This window comes from Syngnathus scovelli, chromosome 3 (genome assembly GCF_024217435.2).
Source record: "Syngnathus scovelli strain Florida chromosome 3, RoL_Ssco_1.2, whole genome shotgun sequence".
NCBI classification, from domain to species: domain Eukaryota; kingdom Metazoa; phylum Chordata; class Actinopteri; order Syngnathiformes; family Syngnathidae; genus Syngnathus; species Syngnathus scovelli.
In genome coordinates this window covers 3,034,713-3,059,243 of record NC_090849.1, presented here as the reverse complement: position 1 = coordinate 3,059,243, position 24,531 = coordinate 3,034,713, and the positions used below count along the sequence as shown (strand labels likewise).

General features: G+C 43.1%; 2 protein-coding genes across 14 annotated transcripts in view; one reads left to right on the top strand and one right to left on the bottom strand.

Moving 5' to 3' along the window:
• rad17 (RAD17 checkpoint clamp loader component) overlaps nt 1–13,122 on the bottom strand; it is a 183,008-nt gene extending 169,886 nt beyond the window's left edge. For all 12 annotated transcript variants that reach the window (XR_011086589.1, XR_011086588.1, XM_068650069.1 and 9 more), the window contains exons 1-2: nt 13,035–13,122; nt 11,744–11,963 (exon numbers count right to left, since the gene is read on the bottom strand). Coding sequence is in view for 10 of the 12 variants with exons in the window: in XM_068650069.1 (XP_068506170.1) it covers nt 11,744–11,869 (126 nt within the window). In the remaining 2 variants the exon portion in view is untranslated. The remainder of the gene's footprint in view (nt 1–11,743; nt 11,964–13,034) is intronic.
• ak6 (adenylate kinase 6) overlaps nt 13,120–24,531 on the top strand; it is a 59,505-nt gene continuing 48,093 nt past the window's right edge. The window contains exons 1-3 of one of the 2 annotated variants that reach the window (XM_049762469.2): nt 13,238–13,274; nt 13,443–13,511; nt 19,857–19,906. In XM_049762469.2, the coding sequence (XP_049618426.1) occupies nt 19,897–19,906 (10 nt within the window). In that variant the 5' untranslated portion in view covers nt 13,238–13,274; nt 13,443–13,511; nt 19,857–19,896. Of the gene's footprint in view, nt 13,275–13,442; nt 13,512–19,856; nt 19,907–24,531 lie in introns of both variants that reach the window. The other variant, XM_049762466.1, reaches the window with a different exon arrangement.

The following is a 24,531-nucleotide window of genomic DNA, read 5'->3' as shown; positions in this document are numbered from 1 at the left end:
CAATCTTGGGCCTTTCTATGATTATCATCATTAAGGCCCAAGGAGTGACCAAGTAGGAGCAAGTAGCAGTGAACCAATATATTGATATGGCGGTATGTTGCAATATTTCTTCACCCGATCAATTCTCGATGCCCACTTGTTAAGTATTGATCTTCTAAATCAATATTAAGCTGCTATAAAAGCCTCCATTTATTTTCCATTGCCAGGTTATTTCGTTGTAGTCAGACAAGGAACGCTTGTTGCGTCAGTGGTTGTAAAATGGGTGGAAACACAAACCACATACACGCAAACCAGAACATGGCGGGGCCCAGCGAGGAAAAGACGTCTGAAAGAAAACTTAAAAGTACTAATGTTGCTGTTGAAAAGACAGTAAAATTAAACTGGGAGTAATTTTTATTTCCTGTTAGACGTGGCTAATGGCGAGCATACCAAATACTAGCGTTAGGCTTCAGCGTGATCCAAGCCAACAGATATCAAAGCCTGTGGGGAGAGTGAAGGTGGTGGTCTCGCTCTCTATGTGAATGTTAGGTGGTGCCACCCTGGGCATGTGTGCATCAAGACTTCCATCTACTGCAGGGACATTGAATTTTGGCGGTGAGCCTGCGTCCTTATCATCTGGCCGGTGACTTTGGACAAGCCATTGCTGTTCTTGTTTACGTTCCTCCGCGTGCTGACACAGGAGTAGCGTGTGACGACGTCCACTCCACGATTGCTGACCTGAAGACGTAGCACTCTGAAGCGCTGCTGCTGATCTCCGGGGACTTACCGTATTTATTCTAATTATCGCCCAGGGTGATAATTACAGAAGGTTTATATCCAACGGGGGGGCGGGCGATGAATAGAGAACACTTTTTGTCCGATCGCCAAGAGGCACTGAAATGGGCGATATGTATATTTTCCTTACGTAGTATGCAATACCTGCATCTCACTGGTGTTCTTAACACTAGAACAGCGGCTGTTTTGATCTACCTCTAACAGCGCTCCATCGATGCGACACGTTACCAACGCACATCACATGTTGCGCACGTCATGTTATCGCGATCGTCTTGTTTGAGCGCACGCCCCGATAACGTAATTGTGTGAGGATATTGTAGCGGAGTGACGAGTGTAATTGTATCATAGTTTATGGAGGAAAACAATTTAAAAGGGACATTTGATGTGCTGTCAAATCAGTCATATTTAAACTTGCGCAATGATGTCGGCATGCCGTCACGGAGGAAAACTTAAGTTATGGGGGAAATTTTTAGCAGCATGGGCGATAATTAGAGGTGTCCATCCATCCATTTTCTGAACCGCTTAGTCCCCACGGGGGTCGCGGGCGTGCTGGAGCCTATCCCAGCCGTCATCGGGCAGTAGGCGGGGGACACCCTGAACCGGTTGCCAGCCAATCGCAGGGCACACAGAGACAAACAACCATTAGCACTCGCACTCACACCCAGGGACAATTTGGAGTGATCAATTGGCCTACCAAGCATGTTTTTGGGATGTGGGAGGAAACCGGAGTGCCCGGAGGTGTCAATGTTTTTTATTTATGTCATCGCTAACACACACTGGGCGATTATTAGAATATGGGTGATAATTAGAATAAATACGGGAAATCATGTGACTTTGGACAAGACTGTACCTGCCTTCACCCAGTATGCGGATTGCTGCACCTGGGGAAACAGGACTATTGACCTGCTGTTTGCGAGCGTTGAGGATGTGTACAGTGCCACCCCTCTGCCTGCACTTGGAGGGTGGTTTCACAACTTGTTCCTACTTCGGCCGCAATACGAGACAAAATTCAGGAGACTTCCAAAGACCACTCGCCTGTTCAGGAAGCGGTTGCCTGAGGCTGAGCAGTCTCTAAGAGACTACTTTGGGTCTACTGACTGGGATGTGTTGCTGGTGCCACGCATTGAGGATATCAAGGAGGCTGTTGACTGTACCACTGAATACATCAACTTCTGCATGGATGTTGTGGTTCCAGTACGGACAGTGCACTGCTATGCCAATAACAAGCCGTGGACTATGAGTGGGAACAAGGTCCTCCTGAATTGAAAGAATTGGGCCTTCATGGACGGTGATGAGCGGTAGCTCAAGCAAATGCAACTGGAGCTCAAGGTTGGCTCAAGGTGGCGAGGTCACTCGATAGGAAGAAGTTGAAACAGAAGCTGCAGCGGAACAGCATGAAGGAGGTGTGGGACGGGATAAGGTTGATCACCGGCTAAGGTCCAAAAAGTCACTGTTAGTGGCAGTGTGGAGAGGGCAAACCAGCTGAATGACTTTTTTAATAGATTCGACAACACCTGCTTGTCTTTGCCTTCGTTCCCGCCGGTCCCTTCTGCTCCCCAATCTATCCCTGCTCCATCACTCAGCAGCAGGCTGGAGGGTGATGCCCTTCTGCTCAGGGTGACGGCAGCTCAAATGAGTGGGCAGCTGAGGAGACTCCGTCCTGGAAAGGCTACGGGTCCAGACAGGGTCTCTCCTCGTCTGCTGAAGGCCTGCGCTCTGGAACTGGGTGACCCTCTGCAGCATATCTTTACCATTAGGCTCGAGAAAGGTGTGGTGCCTCAGCTGTGTAAGACGTTATGCATCGTCCCTGTTCCGAAGAAACAGCGACCTGCGGAGCTAAAGGACTTCTTACCAGTCGCGCTGACTTCTCTCGTGATGAAAATTCTGAACTGTTTGCTGCCTCACCACCTCTGGTCTCGATCCTCTACAATTTGCATATCGGGAGAATGTAGGGGTGGAGGATGCTGTTGCCTATATGCTGCATCGCTCTCTCTTACCTGGAAGGGAAAACAGGCTGTGAGGATTCATTTCCTGGATTTTTCCAGCGCCTTTAACACATTAAGCCTGTGCTCCTGAGTGACAAGATGTTGGTGATGGACGTAAGCTCACACCTGAGGGTATGGATCATGGACTCCCCGATGGGCAGACCTCAGTATGTGCGCATGGGAGGCTGTAATTCAGGCACGGTGAGGAGCAGCGTGGGAGGACTGCTGGGAACGGTGCTCTCTCCCTTCGTGTTCACCCAATGCATCGCTGTCCTCCAGTACAACTCATGAGCAGAAGTTTGTGGACGACACTGCTGTTGTTGGCTGTATTATAGATGGACGGGAGGAGGAGTACAGAGGCCTGGACTGGTGCTTCGCCGGTTGGTGTTGCTCCAACCACTTGCATCGAAACACCGCCAAGTCCAGGTGGTGGATTTCAGGAGGCCCAAGCCTCGTCCTGAGCCAGTGACTATCAATGGAGACTGTCTAAAGATATCTTTTAGTGTTGCTGGATGACAAACTCTACTGGTCTGCGCATGTTGACGCTTTGTCTAAGGAAGGACATTGGCTGTACTTCCTTAGGTGGTTGGCGTCCTTCAATGTCTGCGATGTGATGCTGCGCATGTTTTATCGTTCTGTTGTAGCGGGTGATCTCTTCCTTGCGGGGGTGTGCTGGGGGGCAGCGCCAAGAAGAGGGATGCCTCCCGCCTGGACAAATTATTGAGGAAGGCGGGTTCTGTTGTGGGCACAGAGCGACCTGATCGGGCACAGAACAGCGGGTGTTGGCCAGGCTGCTGTCCATCAAAGACAGCCCCGTCCACCCACTGTACAGCAATGTCACTGGGTGGAGGAGTGCTTCAGTGACAGGCTGTTGACACCGTCTTGCTCCACGAAAAGGCTGAGGGGTTCATTTCTTCCCCGTGAAGTGAGACTTTTTAACGCGTCGCAGGGGTAACGGGCACGTGCACAGTCATGACACTGTTTATTATTTATTTGATCTATTTCATTATCAATTATTATCTGTTTAATATAATAAGTTATTCTCTTCCTCTCTTTTGTTATTGTTTTTGTCGTGTCCGATGTTTATATTGTCGTGTCATGTAGTTAAATGCTGGCAAATGAATCCCTCACCCCGGTGGGGATCAGTAAAGTCTCTACCGTATTTTTCAGACTATAAGTCGCATTTTTATAGTTTGGGTGGGGAGGCGACTTATACTCAGGAGCGACTTATATGTGAAATTATTCACAAATTCTTACTTGATCATTAACACATTACTTACTTACCAGTATAGTTGATCACTTCACGTTAATTTCACTTTAAACCGCATGAAGGCGCACTATGGCTGTGGAAACTCCTGGGAGTTTAGGATCAGGGGATGTTTGAGAATATTTGTCAATTTTCGCACATGTCCTGGGTGTTGTTAGTCACCTAAATGTTGAACAGAGGCTGAGATGTACCAAAGTCAAATTCCTTGTTTGGCATGCTCAAACATGGCCAATAAAAATTCTTGAATCTTGAATAATTGGAGCCTCACTGACAATGAGTTCCATTCACTGACTTCCGAAGTCAGGAGATTTAATGATTTGGAGTGACACCGATGGTTCGATAAACTTATTTATGTTATAGTTATTTAGAGTAGCAACGTGTATGTTGTTAGATTTCAGTAGTTTCCAATTGTCTAGCGAAGCCGTGAAGGCAGCGGGGGGGGGGGGGGGGGGGGGGGGGGAAGAGCGATCCAGTGCTTGGAGCACACATAGTACATGTTGAGCTCTTGTTTTGTGAAATAAAGAGCCGGTTACCAAACCCACGTCTTGCCTGGTACTTTGGTAACGCTACAATATAGTTATAGTATAGTATAGTTATATACGTAGATCTGTGGAATAATTGGAGCCGCAACTGACGACGGAGCTGACGACAAGGCTGACGTAGTTCCGGAGTGAATAGCTGTTTTTTTTGTTGTTTTTTTTGTTTTTGTTTTTTAAGTGACACAGTGGATGAAGATTCGGATGGATTTAATGATTTGGTGTGAAACTGATGGTTCCTTAAAATTGTTGTTTATAATACATTTATTTGATATATCTAATCTGACGTCAGCGGCGCACGTAGTCAACAGCTGTTGTTTTTTCTTTTCTTTTTTTTTAAGTGACACAAGACGAAGATTCCGATGGATTTAATGATTTGGAGTGACACGGATGGTTTGATAAAATTTATATTATTGTTATTTGAGATATACCGTAATTTCCGTATTATAAGCCGCACCGGACTATAAGCCGCACCAGCTAAAATTTGGGGATATTTTAGTTTTTTTTCTTACATAAGCCGCACCGGACTATAAGCTGCACGTGCACACGGGTTTTTTTACAAAGAAAGACAGTACACAGAAAGCCTTTATAAAGTTTGAATAACATACTTTAACATGTCTTTCTAAACATTGCCTGTGACACAGCAGTAATACCGCAGCAACACGGAAGTAACACAGCACTAATAGGGTTTGATTAGATAAAACATACCGGTAAAAGTCACTGAGACGCGGCGGTAACACAGCAGCAACACGGTAGCACAGCACTAACAGGGCTGATTAAAAAAAAACATACTAGTAAAAGTAAAATAAAGAGCTTCATCGTCTTCATCTTCCTCCTGTGCACTGAAACCATCGAAGTCTTCCTCAGTGTCCGATTAGAATAGCGTTAGATATCCTTCGCCTCACACTTTCTCAGTCTCTCTTTTGTCGTCGCTTTTATGCATTTCTTCGAGTGTGATGAGGGTCTATTCATGCTAATCTTATTCATGCACGAAGCGCTAAATTACATTAAACTAGCGAGCGACACATATAGCTCCAGAGTAGACGGGACCACGAAATAAAGAAAAGGGTGCCGCAACACAATGTCACCAACATAGACTGCCTTTAGCTTAAAAGCGGCATCATATGCATTTCTTTTGTCTCCCATAATGACGGTTTGTGTATAAAAGCTTCCTTTCAGTAATGTCCGTCTTGATCGCATTCTGCATGATGAGCGAGATGTTCAAAGCACGTCTTCTTCGCCGCATTATCTCTTCTCCGTCTGTCTCGCTCTTGCTTCCTGCTAGCGCGCCCCCTGGAGGCCGTAAAAATCCATAAATACACCGCGCCGCCATTTAAGCCTCAGGGTTCAAAGTAACCTTCTGAATAAAATGCATTAAAAGTTCACATTCGTTACAACTTGTTCTTGGTGAGCAAAATGTCAGAAGAATTGAATTAAAATGCTGATTGATTGGGTTTTAATACAATGCAGATGGTCCAAACAGCGCCACTGCTTTGTGTAATCTCTGAGTCACATGGCAGACTAAGAGAAAGGGTTTAGAGCACAGGTGTCAAACTCAAGGCCCGGAGGCCAGATACGGCCCGCCACATCATTCTATGTGGCCCGCGAAGACAAATTGTGCATCAAATTCGTGTCATTACTAGAATTGCAAATTGTCTTCACTTTTAATATCTTTTTTTAAAAATATTTGACCAGCTACAAAAAAGCTACAAAACAAACTGACATAACTCTTTTCCAAATCAGACTTTTTACTCATCTGATTTGAAAACGAGTTATTTGTCAGTTTGTTTTGTAGCTTTTACTGTATATAATATGAGGTGTTCATACATTTATTTGGGTTGACAGTCATAATGGCCCTCCGAAAGAAGCTATGACTACAATGCGGCCGGCGAAAGAAATGAGTTTGACACCCCTGGTTTAGAGTCCTTTGACGCAGGTCACCTAGCGTGCATTCCTACTAAGGCTCATAATAGTCACAAGCAAGACAGCCAGAATAAGCAGCAGTCATAGTAGTGTTTCAAAATAGTATTTTTGTTGTTGTTTTTTTCTTCAAGATACCGCACAACAGTGGTCCACAGCCTTTTTATGAGTGTATAAAAGTGATCAAGTCATCACAAAAATCACGAAAAAAATCTTATAAGCTGCACCTGACTATAAGCCGCAGGTTCAACATTTTGGAAAAAAAGTCGCGCCTTATAGTCCAGAAATTACGGTAGTTTATATATTGTTATATGGGCCAGTGGAAGAATTTGGACTGCAACTGACGACGAATGCGACGTCAGCAGCACGCCGCACACGCGGGGGCGTTTACAGAAAGAACGACGAATTCGATCGATGGATTTAATGATTTGGAGTGACACAGATGGTTTGATAAACGTGTTATTTATATTATAGTTATTTGAATAACTGTGAATGTTACGTCAGGCCCGTTCTCAGCTCCTCGTTTTTGTTTATGTCACGTTAGCATACCGTATCGTTTAGCCTGTTGTTGCTGGTTCATGTCTGTTCTTGGTGTTGGATTTTGTCAAATAAATTTCCCCCAAAATGTGACTTAAACGCTGGTGCGACTAGTTTTTTTTTCCTCTTCATTGTGCATTTTATGGCTGATGTGACTTGTACTCTGGAGCGACTATTAGTCCAAAAAATACGGTACCTATTTTCCAAAAAATTCTTTTTCAGAATAGATGACATATCGTGAGTATTATTTTCGTCAATATATCCATTATTGTAATTATCACCATATTGGGATAATATGGTAATAATATCGTATTGTGTGGCAAGTATCATATATTGTATCGTATTGTGAAGTACCAGGATATTCCCACCGCTAGCGGCAAGTTCCGTATTTATCTTGTAGAAACTATTAGTATTTGGGCCTGAGCAGTGACCGCTGGGAGGTCCCTGATGTTTTTGTCAAAATTATTACTGAGGCCTGAGCAGCGAACACAGCGATATTGTTTTTGTAGGTGTTGTTCTTTTTTTTTTCTCCATAAAGGATCACATTTTTGACACTCTAAACATGCACAAAAGCTTAACCTTTGCACACTCAACCGCTATCATGGAAATTTTGATATTTTAATGTCAACATAAACATTGACAATAAAATGGCGAGGTAGAGCCACCAAGAGCGGCAAAATAAAAATCAATATCAGTCCATTGGACTACAAAAATTGGCAAGCATGGGTAGCACCCTAAAAGTACAAAAGAGTCTATGCAGCCATAGTCAATGAATGAACAGGAAAAGAGTTGTGAATTTTTTTAAACTTTGTTTAACATTGTCAAGTGGCATGGTGGTACAAGATGGTGTAAAACTGGGTATCAAATTTGGCCCAGGCACATTGACTATCCCAAAACATGTAGTAGTTCAAATATTTAACCAGTAGATGGTGTTAAAGCTTGACCTGATGGAAACTAACAAATCTACTAAATTAAATTGTTAGCAATTGGGAGGACACGACCTGTTCAAACACGTAGCAACACACACTTTTGGAATATGAGTTTGCTATGCCATAATTTTAAGCATGTTAAAGTTAGAAGAACCCATTATTATAAGTATGATTATGTGTTAAGATTGATCTTTACTAGACAATATATATGTTATTAATGTTGCAATGTTTTATCCAACCTGTATTTAACATTGGTGTTCCATCCATACCTGAATGTATTAAGTTGAGAGGAGACATCAAGGGCTAATAGTGAAAGAACGAGCATAACAGGAAACAGCAGCAGAGAAAAGTCATGCGCAATGCTTGCTGTTTTGACCAAAGTTGCCAAGGCAACCAGTGGTTCCTAGCGGAGAGTCAGGTGAAGACTGCGATCCCACGCATGAGCCCGACCCAGAGGTCACCTTATCCGGTTGAGGATGCAGCTGCAGTCTATTTTTAGTAAAAAATATAGGTGTAGGACCTATGGGGACCTATAGAGGCCTACAGCGAAATCCCTGTCACGTTTAGGGAGACCTATAGGGGAAGTCACGTGCAAGGGAAGCCTATAAATATGTCATCCTGACACAGAGCTAGGCTGCTCTTTCTGGTCAGGGCGATGGCCCTGTTGCTGGCCGGAGTAAAGAACGGCGTTTTGACGAAGATGGATTTTTCATTCTTTTTGAGATTGAACCATCATCTACTAAAATGAATTTCCAGAGTCTTCAAATTGGACTTTGTCAAATGTTATGCTTCAAATTGGACTTTGTCAAATTTTAAGCTTCGAGGAAGGCAGAGGAGACAGCTGCTTCGGGCAGAAAGGGGAAGACGCCAACGTTACGGCGTTGGCTACTCTAATCATCGGCAGACCTTTCCTCTTTTTAAACGGAATTCGGATTTTGGAACAAAGGAGAGCCGATCACTCGACTTGTTCAACCAAATAGGATTTTAGACCTTTTGTCTCCTGTTTTGTTCTGAGATGGCTGAGTGGAATTCATTGTTGTTTTTTGACTTGTAATTCTTTTTCTTGCTCATTCATTAAATTTGTTCTTAATCCTTGATTCGGTTATCGATTATTTCGTATTAACTATGTTGAGCATGGTTTTATATGCAGTAATTGGAACTTTAAATTTTCTTTATTTCCCTATCATATTCTTTAAATCCGTTTAATTATTTTTAAAGTGAAGACAGCTTTAATCCTTAACATTAGGTATTGTCAGATCTGGTTCCAAATAGTTATCTTAAGCTCAGCTGGGGCGAATGCGCGCTAGTGTAAATAACGAATCCCTGAGGTCTTAACAAAGACACCTAAATATATCCGAAATTTAACAAAAACCTCAAATCACAGAAGGGAGCCATCAGTATGGCGCGGTTATTCTGACGACGTGTCTCAATTTCAAGTTACTCGGCACGAGCGTCGTTTGACTTCAAAGAGATTGGCGTCATAAAGATATTATATTGATTCTTTTAGAATTAATTTAATAAAGGTGGTTAGCAATTCGGACGAGTCTCTTTACCCCCGTCTTATTTAACCCTTTAATGGGAAGCCGGCGGCTTAAATATAATAAGTGCAGGTTTGACAACATATTTTTGGCAACATGGTGGAGCACTGGTTAGCACGTCCGCCTCCCAGCTCAGGGGTTGAGAGTTTGTTTTCTGCGTGTTTTCTCTGGGTACTCCAGTTTTCTGCCACATCCCAAAAACATGCATGATGGTCGGACTGAACACTCTAAATTGTCCATAGGTGTGAGTGCGAATGTGAATGGTTGTTTGTGTGCCCTGCTATTTGGCTGGCAACCAGTTCAGGGTGTCCCACGCCTACTGCCCGATGATTGCTGGGTTAGATAAATGTACTATTATCCAAAGTGATGTTGTAACCAATCTTGGTGTTATATTTGACCAAAATCTCTCCTTTCAAAAACACATTAAGAACATAACTAGAACTGCGTTTTATTACCGCTGAAATATTGCGAAGATTCGTTCTTTCAACCCGTGATGCTGAAATTATTATACAGTGTCCGGCAAAATGACCTGACATATTTGTAGGTTTAATAAAATGCAAATAAATTAAAGAAACAAAAATGTTTAGTTTTTATTTTTGATAAGTACATATCATGCCATTTTGTTTTGTTTTGTTTCATTACATTTTATTTTCGTTTCGTTTTAGAATAATGTTATTTTGGTCTTACCACTGCCACATTTTCTGGAGTTCTGGCGGTGCAAGGTCGGCCGGTTGATTTTCGTTTCAATGCTGATCCATTGGCTCTGAAGTTAGTAACCCATTACAAGATCGGGTTTCGAGCAGTCTACCAAGTCTGAAGCGCAAATGGAATGCTCATTGTGTTACAGTTACAGATTCGTTCTTGATAAACATTTCCACAACGAAAGTGCGATGCTCACCGGTCCAATTCATGTTAGCAACTGGAACGAAACGAATCAACATTATTCGAAAACGAAACGAAAATTAAATGAAATGAAGTAAAACAAAATGTGTTGTGTTGTATGTACTTTTCGGAAAAAAAAAAAAAAAGGTTTTGTTTCTTTAATTAATTTGCATTTTATTGAGCCTACAAATGTGTTAGATCATTTTGCTGGACCCTGTACATACGTCTGTTACGTTGCGCCTTGATTGCTGTAATGTATTGTTCTCTGCTCTTCTTAAGTCTAGTATTAAAAGTCCACAGTTGGTACAAACCAGTGCAGCTAGACTGCTCACAAGCATGAGAAAGTTTGATCATATTAGCCCGATAATTGCCAACATGCATTGGCTCCCGGTCCACTTAGGATGTGACTTCAAGGTTCTCTTACTAACCTATAAAACACTGCGTGGCTTAGCGCCGTCCTATCTTGTCAATCTGGTTGTACCTTACATTCCATCCCGAAACCTTCGCAAAACTGTTTTGCAATACAGTATTGGTATTGAGGTGTTTCATGCAGGTATAGTCAAAGGTAACAGTAATGTCAAAATTTTAGTAACGTGACAACGCCACCTGGTGCGTACAAAAAATGCACTGCACAGTAAAATTATTAATGATGATGACCAATTGAAGTGGTTAAGTCAATTTAATATCACATATTTAAAGAGCAGGAATGTGTTCATTTATTTCTTTATGAAATTTCTACTGGTACAATCGGGCTATCTTCAGTGAACTTCTAGCGGCCTGACAGTCATGTAGTGGCTGTGAGCAACTTTTGGTGTAGAACACTGAAGGTATTTTCAGCTAACCATATGAGCTAACAAATGCAAAATAAAGTAAAATATGTTTCCATCCAACCAACCATTTTCCGCTTTGTCCCCATGGGTGTCGCGGGTGTGCTGAAGCCTACCCCAGCAGTCATCGGGACACCCTGAACCGGTTGCCAACCAACTGCAGGCCACACAGAGACAAACAACCATTCGCACCCGCACCTAGGGGCAATTTGGAGTGCTCAGGCATGTTTATGGGATGTGGGAGAAAACCCTTGCGGACGCAGGGATAACATGCAAACTCCACACAGGGAGGGCCAGAGGTGGAATCAAACTCGCACCCTGCTAACTGTGAGGCGGACGTGCTAACCAGTGCGCCAACCGAGCTGCATGTTACCATCCATCAATAGTAAATGTAAATGTATTTCATTGATTCACAAGGAGTATGAAAAGACCAAACTAAATATTGATGTCAATAGTGGAAATTGCATGCATGTGTGTTGTATGCATGGTGTATGCGTGTGTGTGCATGTGTGTGAACATGCATGTGCGTGAGACGTATGGATACTTACTTTAGAATATGGCCTGTATCTGTCTATCCAGGGTTCATCCTTATCCTTGTGGCCAGAGTGTACCTGTCGGTACATGGTACAAGGGTCTGATCTGCCAGTCTCTCCTTTCCTTGTGTGAGGCCTCATTAGTTCAATTTGGGGGCCCAAAACCTGACTCCTTATCTTTTTAGAATCAATTATGTTATGTCCTATCAAATCAATGAATGCTGGATCCACCCACCTGTAAGGCAGATCACATTTCAATTAACTTTTCATTACAGCAGTTCTGTCTAACACACATTCAGATTAGTATAAAATGATTAGTAAAGTATATTTTAGGTGTTTGTGGTTTTTCATTTAAATGCAAATATTAATCAGCCCACATCATGTGTATTTATTCCTCACACACAGTCCCTTTACCTGTTCCTTAAAACACTATCACCAAGGGAAACAAAGGCACCCTAATTGATGGCCAAGCCAAGACTCCAACGAGTCAGCATTGATTGATTGATTGGTTGATTGATTGATTGATTTATTGATTGATTGATTGAAACCTTTATTGTCCCCTCTGGGGAAAATTAGTTGTCAAACAGCTCGTGACATTTAAAAAAAAAGAGGAAGACAAACAGAAAAAACAAAGTTCACAATGCAATAAATATAACGCACTGCTGGTCCAATAACATGCAGTGCAAGCTGGTAGTTTACTAAAGTGCATCATGTGCAGATAAAAAGTCCCAAGTCTCTAGCTCCCGGTCTCCCCGCGCCTGCGGGCCTGATTGTAGAGTCGGAGTGCAGCTGGAATAAACGACTGTCCAAATCTCTTTGTGCTCTGACGGGGGAGCACAAATCTGTTGCTGAATTTGCTCCTCACCCCCGTCAGCTGGATGTGTGAGTGTCGCAATTTATTTGAGTTTGGTTTCAAGAAAGGGCACTGGAATTAGGATTCAAGTCACCTGCCCATCCATTTATAGCCTATTATATTAGGACTTCTTAAAAATGACCGCCTGAAGCAACTTTCTCTTCTCATGACGACTTTTCCATACATGACTGTGGTGCTTGATAACAAGGGAACAAAAAGGAGCACACCGAAATGAGCCCTCATAATGTTCAGCATTTGTTTTCATTACATTACACGCAACATTCCCCATAGTTTACGTCTCACAACAATCTAGTGGAGTTAATTCCCCTATGCCTAATCAAAAATAGGTTGAGGATAATATTACCAAATCAAACTACCTTTAGTCAAACGTACTCAGCGAGCCACATTATCTATAATGAAATTCGACAATGAAAAGGTGGCAATATTTCTCACCTTTACAATTGCGCTGACGCAGGGACTGACGACGAAAATTGTCGTAAATTGCGCGACAGTTAACGTAAACTGCACTGACACATCGATTTACGGCAAACTTGTCGTAAATTGTGCGACAGTTAACGTAAACTGCGTTGACATATCAATTTATGGCAACGTTTTTATGTGCAGAGGCAATTTCACCCGAGGGTTCTGACAAAGTAAATTACTGCAGAGCTATCCCTGGTGTTATCTTTCCAGGTCAGTATGTCAAGTAATGCCAAACGCAAATATTTAGCACAATATTGCAAACACCATAGCATGTGATTTATGTATTTATTTTCAATTGGTCAAAGCAAATATTTAGGACCATATTTCAAACACCGTAGCATGTGATTTATTTATATATTTATTTACTTTCAATTTCAGGTTGCTGTTAACAGGGCACGCGTTGGGTGCTCTGTATAAAAATGAGACAACCAAACATCTTGATAACAGGTTCGTTAAAGCCTCGACCATGTTACTTTTGTGTCTTTGTACATCACATTTACGACAAAAGTAATACAGCAACAACAGCGACGCATTTATCAGGAATGATAATTTTCCACGGATCCGCGGATTTCCGTGGGTTTTTTTTCCCTCGAAAGTATCATTTTCGTGAATCGTGTATATTCGTTGAGAAAATGTTGTTTATATTGGGGGGGTGTTAGCCTCGGCGACTCGCGAGCATTCGCCCGCCCGCCGCGACGGCATCTTACGGAAATCGGCTTGCCTCTGTAAATCTCACTAACTGGCAGTACTGACGCGACAACATCCGCCTTATTTTCGGCAGCATTTTGACGCTACTTTCGTCACATCATTTTTCCTTAGTTACGCAGAGAACTAAGTGTTTTTAAACCGCCACAATGTGAATTTGCGATTGGGTTTTCTTCACTTGTAGACGAGTCAATTACAAACCGAATTCGGTTGAAGTTGTGAAACTGTGTAAAATGTAAATAAAAACTAAATACACCGATTTGAAAATCCTTTTCAACACCTGCGTGAAGCTGGCCCCCCACCCCACGCAAAATTTAATGAAAATAGTCTGTTTCGTTTGTGCTGGTTTGTGCCGTAAAAATTTTCGTTTGTGGAGCAACGGTTTTCTAGTTATAAAAGATTATTTTATAGGTCATCCAGAGTTCACCCAGCCCCCTATCTGCTCAAAATGAACCCAAAATGGCACCATTCGTTTGTGCTGCAAAAACTTTTGTTTGTGCTGCTACGGTTTCGTAGATATTACACATTTAATTTATTGCGATGACGTCACCCAGCCCCCTATTTTACTCCAAATGGACCCAAAATGGTACCGTTCCTTTGTGCTTAGTTTGTGCTGGTTTGTACCGTAAAAATTGTTGTTTGTGTCGCAACTGTTTCGTAGATATTACACATTTAATTTATAGTGATGACGTCACTCAGCTCCCCATTTTCTTCCAAATGGACCCAAAATGGTATCGTTTGTTTGTGCTGCAAAAATGTTTGTTTGTGCTGCTATGGTTTTTTAGTTAGGAAACATTATTTTATAGGTCACCCAGAGTTCACCCAGCCCCTCATCTGCTCCAAATGAAACCGAAATGGTACCGTTCGTTTGTGCTTCGTTTGTGCTGGTTTGTCGCAAAAAAAAATTTTTGGTGCTTCTACGGTTTCGTAGATATTACACATTTAATTTATAGCGATGACGTAGCCCCCCATTTTACTCCAAATGGACCCAAAATGGTACCGTTCGTTTGTGCTGCAAACATTTTCGTTTGTGCTTCTATGGTTTCGTAGATATTACATATTTAATTTATAGCGATGACGTCACCCAGCCCCCCATTTTACTCCAAATGGACCCAAAATGGTGCCATTCATTTGTGCTTCGTTTGTGCTGCAAAAATGTTCGTTTGTGCTGCTACGGTTTCATAGATATTACACATTTAATTTATAGCGATGACGTCACGTAGCCCCGCCCCCCCATTCACTTCCAAATGGACCCAAAATGGTACCGTTCGTTTGGGCTTTGTTTGTGCTGGATTGTGCTGCAAAACTTTCATTTGTACTGCTACGGTTTCGTAGATATTAAACATTATATTTATAGCAATGACGTCACCCAGCCCCCTATTTTACTCCAAATGGACCCAAAATGGTACTGTTCGTTAATTTATAGCAATAACGTCACGTAGCCCCGCTCCCCCATTCACTTCCAAATGGACCCAAAATGGTACAGATTGTTTGTGCCGCAAAAAAATTTAGTTTGCACTCAGTGAATCATTCAATTTGTCAGTTATTTAATATCAATTTATTTTCTAGAGATGTTAAATCCTTGCTCCATGGATCGTTAATTAACCATTTGTTTGTGCCATTGCAATTTTTCATTATTAAAATCATGCATCTTCATTAACCCCCTGCCATGTACGTATTTTATTCTAACAATTTTTGACTTGACATCCTGATAACTCATCAATTCTTACACATGTATTATCCAACTAATTACCATGCAAAGTGACCTCTGCAGGCCGGTAAGACATATCGCAACAGGGTGGCGAAAAACAAAGACATACAACTTTTTCAAGCGACAATTGCACAACTATCTCCGAAGATTTAATAACAGTGAGTGACGGAAAGCAGAACAACATGTATGGCGGGCATCACAGGCAAATAAACTGATGGACTTCGGAGACTCTGAGCTAAGCCACCTGCCAAATTTGGCCACCCTGCGCAAGGCAAAACAAGAGAAAAATGATTTGGCATTAGGTGACAAAAATCCAATTTTCTCATGCACCTCACAGTGACAGCATAAAAGACATTGGACTTGACAAGTCACTATTGGAGTCAAACACAAATGCATGTGTACAAGAGCTTGAAAAAATCCCTCCCAATATTATGTGTTGATGCAACTGGCTCAATAGTTAAAACACTGATGAGACCGAATGGCATGTCTGGCCATAGCTTCCTGTATCAGGGTGTTATGACAGGGCATACCAGCTCCAGTGTCCCAGTTGTGCAGATGCTGTTAGAGAAGAGTTAATGCTATCACACAGTGGCTGAAAGAATGGATCCATGCAGGTGCACCTTTTCCTAAAGAAGCAGTGAGTGACTTTTCTCTGGCGATTCTTGGAGCTCTCGTCAAGGCTTTTACCCCTCATCCTGATCTGAAGAGCTACATCAATGAGTGCTTTAACATTTTACGTGGGAATCAACTTGGACATCTACCGCCATATTTTGTCAGGGTAGCTGTAGCACACTGCATTAAGATCTGCCGATGGGACTGCCTAAAAAACATAATACCTCGTGTTAAGGATTTCTTTGTCAGGTCAATAGCACAGCTTCTTAAGTCAAAATGTTTGCAACATGCAAAAGAACTTTTTCGTGCTATCACCATTGTGGCATTGAGTGAAACTGAGGGTAATGACAGTTCTGGAGCCCCTATCCCATCAGAAAAGTGCAAGAAATACTTGAGAGCGCGAATCGCAGAAGAATTTGTCCCCATTTCAGATGAGGAAGTTGAAGGACAAGAACCAGGTGATGCATTAAATCAGCACATCCAGACTAATGTCCGACAGTGGGTGACAGAAATATGTGAGGAGAGCAGGTCACTTGCCATGGCTGATGGGGACAAGACTTGGAAGTTACGTACTTGCCACTCTGGACAGCAATAATGGTCCCTCTCTTTAAAAGCACCAGCATCACTGCAAGTTCCGCAGCTGTTGAACATAAAAAAAAAAGGCCTTTTCAAGCATGAAAGCCTACCCATTCGTGTGGACCGTTGTGTTGCTCGTCATCTTTCCTTCATTGAGAGAAAGATGCGGATTTGCTCTGCAAAACAAAAAAGTGAAAAGGATGTGTGTGATGCCACGACTGTCAAAAAGCCTGATAGTGTCTGCACTACTTCTCAAACTGAAGTAGTAAACAAAAAGGGAAAAAAATCTCATTCTGGGGGGGAGCCAGATCTACTGTCTACTGACAGTCTTCCAATGGATGACAATGCAGTTGAAAACTGGAGAGGTTTAGCGGTTCCACCGAAAAAAAGAAAGATAACTTCATATCTCTCTCCTTGTCCTAAATGGCTGCTTATTGATACACACGTGGGCTGGAAAAAAGTCAAGGTACCATTGTTGAAAAACGGGAACCATCAACAGCCTGTTAAACTTTGCACATCAAAAGTTGATGCTGTCTTTCAATGCTTATGCTGTTCTTTCTGTGAAAGTTTTTCATTTGAAAAGACTGTTCTGAACTATGAATGTGGGAACCAATTCCTCCACCTGGTGAAAACCATCACAACACAGGGTGTAAACCCACAGGTATACTCACGGAGGGCAGAACTGCTGGGGGAAATATTCAAACCTGTCCTCCTGACCTCTGGTGCTCTCCAAATTGATGCACAATGCTACATCTCCACTGCAATTGAGAGCGCAATGAGGAATATTCCAAGTGTTAATTTGATAAAACAATGCTCCTCACAGTACTGCAGTATTAAGGTAAGTTTTACTTGTTTGTGTAAACATTGCTGTCCTGCAGACCTGTGGCATGGCTTATCTTCAGACTGCTGCTGAAGTGGGACTCAGCCTTCCTGACTCTCTCTGCCTCAGGCCAATTGAAAATCCTTCCCAGTGTCCATCTGCATTCAAAACACAGGACAACAGTACAGGCAAGGGAATGTTACTCACAGCTACAATCTGGGAGAGTTTGTGTGGATTGACACTGACCTTGGTAGCAGTTGCAAGGAAGTTGCCTTGCTTGAATATCCCTCCAGTCTGGAGCTAAAAGAGAAGGCTTTTACTTTGAGAGCAGTCATTGCCTTTGAACCAGGACTGACCCAGGATTCTCTTGGACATTATGTAGCATACTGCAGGAGAACTGCATATGCCTGGGAGTTGTATATTGACCTGGGAAATGGAGTGAAATCAGCATCGGTAAATACTAAGATATTCCCACATGCTGTGTTCTACACAGTACAGTGATGCATTGTTTGGATTGTTGAAAAACAGTGTTGATAGTGTTCCCTTTGAGAAATAAAGTTATTTTTTCACGTTTTCAAGTTTCATTTTCTGGCTGTCATCAACTTCACATACATGTATTGTTAGAGATTTGCTCACTCCAACTTATTTTGCAAGAACCAAACAGGAGACAGGCAAGTTCTTTTAGACACCTGCAGGTGGAGAGTCCATTCGTCGCTGTCTGAACAGCGATTATCGAATGAAGTCTAAAAGTCTCCTCCCTGCAAGGGCATATTTATTAGGAGGAACAGAGTGGGGGTGGGAGTGGACAGGTTTGGTGAACCCCCGGCCTCTGATAAGATCAGAGCAGGGGGTGTTTTACACTATTGTGGGAAACAGACTCTGCATTGTGAGGGCCAGACGTGATTGATTTAATCATTACATTGTGAGGGCCAGACGTGATTGATTTAATCATTACATTGTGAGGGCAAGACAGGATTGATTTAATCATTACAGTCTACATTCCAACATAATCATAGGATCAAACTAACCTGAAAACCCTAACATGTATTGTTGCATTAATTAATGTTTTGGAACAGACATGGACTCACCAGGTATTTAGGTTGCGGTGAGCCTTTTTCACATCTGATGTAATTTAAAAAAAAAAAACATATAGGCTTATTTATAACAAGGAAATTAATCAATGAGCACGATAAAAACATAATTACAGATATATCCTCGTACTAAAAGCCATTTCCCGCAGTGAAAGTTTTCTGTAAGCTAAAAAGAAAAAAAAAAAAGGCTAAGAACATATTTACCTTGTATTCGTCCTGCATCAGTGCATTCCAGGAGCTTGAAATTTGCGACGAAATACGGTGACGTCATCGCTATAAATTAAATGTGTAATATCTGCAAAACTGTAGCAGCACAAACGAAGCACAAACCAACGGTACCATTTCGGGTCCATTTAGAAGCGAATGGGGGGCGGGGCTACATGACGACATTGCTATAAATTAAATGTGTAATATCTACGAAACCATAGCAGCACAAACGCAAATTTTTGCAGCACAAACCAGTACAAACGAGCGGTACCATTTCGGGTCCATTTGGAGTAAAATGGGGTGCTGGGTGACGTCATCGCTATAAATTAAATGTGTAAAATCTATGAAACCGTAGCAGCACAAACGAAAGTCTTTGCAGCACAAACGAAGCACAAACGAACTGTACCATTTTGGGCTCATTTGGAGCAGATGGGGGGCTGGGTGAACTCTGGATGACATATAAAATAATCTTTTATAACTAGAAAACCGTTGCTGGACAAACGAAAACTTTCACGGCACAAACAAAGCACAAACGAAACAGACTATTTTGATTAAATTTTGCGTGGGGTGGGGGGCCAGCTTCACACAAGTTTTTCACCTACCTATATTCAATTGAATACACTACAAAAACAACATATTTAATGCTCAAACTCAGAAACTTTATTTTATTTTTCAAATAATAATTAACTTGGAATTTCATGGCTGCAACACGTGCAGTAGAAGTTGGGAAAGGTGGCAAAAATTACTGAGAAAGCTGAGAAAAGCTCTTCACCCCTAATAAATACATATATATATGTATATATATGTATGTCTATATATATATATATATATATATATATATATATATATATATATATATATATATATATATATATATATATATATATATACGTGTATATATAAACAACAACTTTTCCTCACCCCCCGTGGGTGGTCTCTTTTTCCCTTCAAGCTCGGGTCCTCTACCAGAGGCCTGGGAGCTTGAGGGTTCTACGCAGTATATTTGCTGTTCCTAGTACTGCACTTTTCTGGACTGAGATGTCAGATGTTTTTCCTGGGATCTGTTTCAGCCACTCCTCCACGTTGGGGATTACTGCCCCTAGTGCTCCAATGACCACAGGTACCGCTGAAGTCTTCACTCTCCAGGCCTTCTCCAGCTCTTCTCTGAGCCCTTGATATTTCTCAAGTTTCTCATGTTCCTTTTTCCTAATGTTACCATCATTTGGGATGACTATGTCAACCACAACGGCTTTCCTCTGCTCTTTGTCCACCACCACAATGTCCGGTTGGTTCGCCATTACCATTCTGTCTGTCTGGATCTGGAAGTCCCAGAGGATCTTGGCTTGGTCATTCTCTACCACCTTTGGAGGTGTTTCCCACTTGGATCTTGGGACTTCCAGTCCATACTCTGCACAGATGTTCCTGTACACTATTCCAGCTACTTGGTTATGGCGCTCCATGTATGCTTTACCTGCCAGCATCTTACATCCTGCAGTTATGTGCTGGATTGTCTCAGGACCTTCTTTGCACAATCTACACCTGGGGTCTTGTCTGGTGTGGTAGATTTGGGCCTCTATTGCTCTGGTGCTCAAGGCCTGTTCTTGTGCAGCCAGGATCAGTGCCTCTGTGCTGTCCTTCAGACCAGCTCTTTCTAGCCATTGGTAGGATTTCTGGATATCAGCCACTTCAGCTATGTTTCGGTGGTACATCCCATGTAGGGCTTGTCCTCCCATGATGGTCCCTCCAGCACCTCATCTTCCTTTGATGCCCATTGTCTGAGACATTCACTGAGCACGTGATCCGTTGGGGCCTTATCCCTGATGTACTTATGGATCTTGGATGTTTCATCTTGGATAGTGGCTCTCACGCTCGCTAGTCCTCGGCCTCCTTCTTTACGGCTAGTGTACAGTCTCAGGGTGCTGGACTTGGGATGGAACCCTCCATGCATGGTTAGGAGCTTCCGTGTCTTGATATCTGTGGTCTGTATATCTTCCTTTGGCCACCGTATGATTCCTGCAGGGTATCTGATTACTGGTAGGGCGTAGCTGTTAATGGCTAGGGACTTGTTCTTGCCATTGAGCTGACTTCTTAGGACTTGCCTTACTCGATGGAGGTATTTGGCCGTGGCTGCTTTCCTTGTTTCCTCGTCAAGGTTGCCATTTGCCGGTGGAATTCCAAGGTATTTGTAGCTGTCCTCAATGTCTGCTATTGTTCCTTCTGGGAGTGAGACCCCCTTTGTGTGGATTACCTTTCCTCTTTTAGTCACCATGCGGCCACATTTCTCAAGTCCGAATGACATTCCGATGTCAGAGCTGTAGATCCTGGTAGTGTGGATCAGGGAGTCAATGTCCCGCTCGTTCTTAGCGTACAGCTTTATGTCATCCATGTAGAGGAGGTGGCTGATGGTGGCCCCATTCCTGAGTTGGTATCCATAGCCCGTCTTGTTGATTATTTGGCTGAGGGGGTTCAGTCCTATACAGAACAGCATTGGGGACAGAGCGTCTCCTTGGTATATACCACATTTGATGGTCACGTGTGCAAGTGGCTTGCCATTGGCTTCAAGTGTGGTTTTCCACTGTTTCATCGAGTTGGCAATGAAGATTCTCAGAGTTCCATTGATGTTGTACAGCCTCAAGCATTCAGTGATCCAAGTATGTGGCATTGAGTCATATGCTTTCTTGTAATCAATCCAGGCAGTACTCAGGTTGGTACGTCTGGTTCTGCAGTCTTGGGTGACTGTTCTATCCACCAGGAGTTGATGTTTTGCTCCTCTGGTATTTTTACCAATCAGTGCTCATGTATTGATCCATGTGCCCGCTGATCTTATCTGATATTATGCCCGACATCAGCTTCCATGTTGTGGAGAGGCAGGTGATTGGCCGGTAGTTGGATGGGACTGTACCCTTTGAAGGATCCTTCTGGATCAGGATCATACGCCCTTGGGTTAGCCATTCAGGGTGAGTCCCATCCCTTAGCAGCTGGTTCATTTGTGCTGCCAGGCGCTCATGGAGAGTTGTCAGTGTCTTGAGCCAGTAGCTGTGGATCATGTCAGGGCCTGGTGCTGTCCAGTTTTTCATTCCTGAGACTCTTCTCTGGATGTCTGCCACTGTGACTGGGTTCTGTTCAGGGAGCTTGCTGTGGTCTTTTCTCAGAGCCACCAGCCACTGTGTATCCTTCTTATGTGATGCCTCCCGCTCCCATATATCCTTCCAGTACTGTTCAGTTTCCAGCCTTGGTGGGTCTGCTCTGCTATTATTCCCCTGCCACTGAGCGTACACTTTCGCTGGTTGTGTTGAACAATCTGTTTATTCGTCTGGCTTCATTCTCTCTTGTGTACCTCTTTAGGCGGCTGGCCAAGGCTTGGAGTGTTTGTTTGGCAGTTTCGAGTGCTTCAGGTATGGGCATCTGGCTGTATTTCTTGGGAACTTGCTTTTTCATTGCACCTTTCTGGGCCTCTGTCATTTGGCTCACTTCTCTCCGTGCTATCTTGATTTTGGCCTCCAGCCTTCTCTTCCATGGTGGGCACTGTTGTGGTCGCATATGGTCATTCTTCTTGTAGCCAAGCATTTCTAGGATCACTGCTGCTGAGGTGTATATCAGCTCATTGGTTTCAGTGATGGTAGCCGTAGGAATTGTTGTCAGTGCTGCATTCACATCTCCTAGGAGACTTTCTGAGGGTACTTCACTTAGCCTCTGCAGTGTGTATCTAGGTTCCCGAGCATTCATTCTCACCGTGATCTTGTTCTTCAGGTCAGTTGCTGCCTCGTTCAGCTTGATTCTGCTTATTGGGGTTTCGTACCCAACCTCTGGACTTGTACATGGATTTAACTCGTCTCTGACCTGATGCTCTGGTTGACCTTCGCTATGGCATTTGTGTTGTATCTCATCAATCTCGAGCTGTGATAGCAGGTGCCGTTTATGGATATTGGAACATTGAGCTACTAGTTGCTTGGCCGATAGTGTTGACTGTGGGTATCAAAGTTGCCATTGTTCCCGCATTCTCCGCATGTAACCCCTCTCACTCGGGTTGCTGGAGTAGTAGCATTCCAACAGATCCTTATTCTCGCATCTCGCCCATTTGTGTCTTGTTCCAGTAGCCCATTTTTCATCAGGGTGCTCTGGTTCCCCAGCACCTGACGCAGACCTTGTTTGTCCGGGCGACGTCTGAGCCGGCATGTCTTTCGTTTCTTGTACTCTCATTATGTCTGAGGTAGGTGGTATCGTTAAGGGTCTTGCCTAAGGACCCACACTGACTGTTGGTAAGGTAATCGCTCATTGCTCATATTGTGCCCCTGCCGGGAATCGAACCCGGGTCTCCCGTTTGTAAGTCATGTGACTTACTGATTGAGCTAGTCAGCCGTATATATATATATCCACACATATATATGGGAATCTTGTGGCACCTCACGATTCTATTACGATTCAGAGGTTACAATTCGATTATAAAACGATTATTGATGCATTTTAATTTATGTATATGATGCACTTTTTCCACATTTATTTTTGTCTCACTGAATGAGCATTCATCAGTTGCAGTTAAAAAAAACACTGCATTTGTAATAAGAAACAAAGAGTCAAATTAAACGTGGTGCAGGGACAACAACCTCCTGCTGAACGTCAATAAGACCAAGGAAATCATTGTTGACTTCCGGAAGGGTCACACGACACACCTGCCGTTGATCATCGACGGTGCTGTGGTGGAGAGGGTGAGCTGCACCAAGTTCCTGGGGGTGCACATCAGTGAGGACCTCTCCTGGTCCGCAAACACATCGTCACTGGCAAAGAAAGCTCAGCGCCACCTGTACTTCCTGCGGAAGCTCAGGCGTGCATGTGCTCCTCAGGCAGTCCTGTCTACATTCTACCGTGGCACCATTGAGAGCGTCCTCACAAATTGCATCGCTGTCTGGGGTGGTAACTGCACTGAACAGAACTTGAAGGCCCTGCAGCGCATAGTGAATACGGCTGGTAAGATTATTGGTGCTTCGCTCCCCTCCCTGAAGGACATTTACACCTCCCATCTCGCCCGCAATGCAACCTCGATTGCCAGAGATGTGAGTCACCCGGCTCACTCTTTGTTTGACCTTCTGCCTTCTGGGAAGAGGTACAGGAGCCTGCGCTCCCGCACCACCAAACTCGCCAACAGCTTCTTTCTCCAGGCTGTTAGGGCCCTGAACTCGCTACCCCCTTCTGCGTAGCGTGCGGCACTGTTTCGCTGTTTTCGGGAATGTCTGCTGTACGCGCACTTGCTCCTTTTTTTTCTGCTCCTCTTATTTATTTATTTTTTGTTGTGTTATTTATTCATTATTTATTCAGCACGCTTTTGTTATACTTGTTTACTTGTTTGTCTGTTGTGAGCCATGTCTTGTCACCGTGGGATAGGGGGGAACGAAATTTCGGTTTCTTTGTGTGTCTTTGGCATGTGGAGAAATTGACAATAAAGCTGACTTTGACTTTGACTTTTGATTTCCATTATATTTTATTAACCTTTATGGAAATATCCATTGGAATGGAAAAGCATGAACATTTAAACTCTAGTGTTCTTGGATAAGAACAGGAGTTAATCCACATGCTCAGATGAGAGTGTGCTGCGTTGTGCAGTGATGATGTCTCCTGCAGTCGAAAAAACTCGTTCTGCAACAATACTGGCGCCCGGAATACACAGGTACCTCTTGGCAAGCCTGGAAATAAGAAGAAAATGTATTGCATTGTCCACCAGTCAAGAGGGTCCTCAGAGAGACGGAGAGC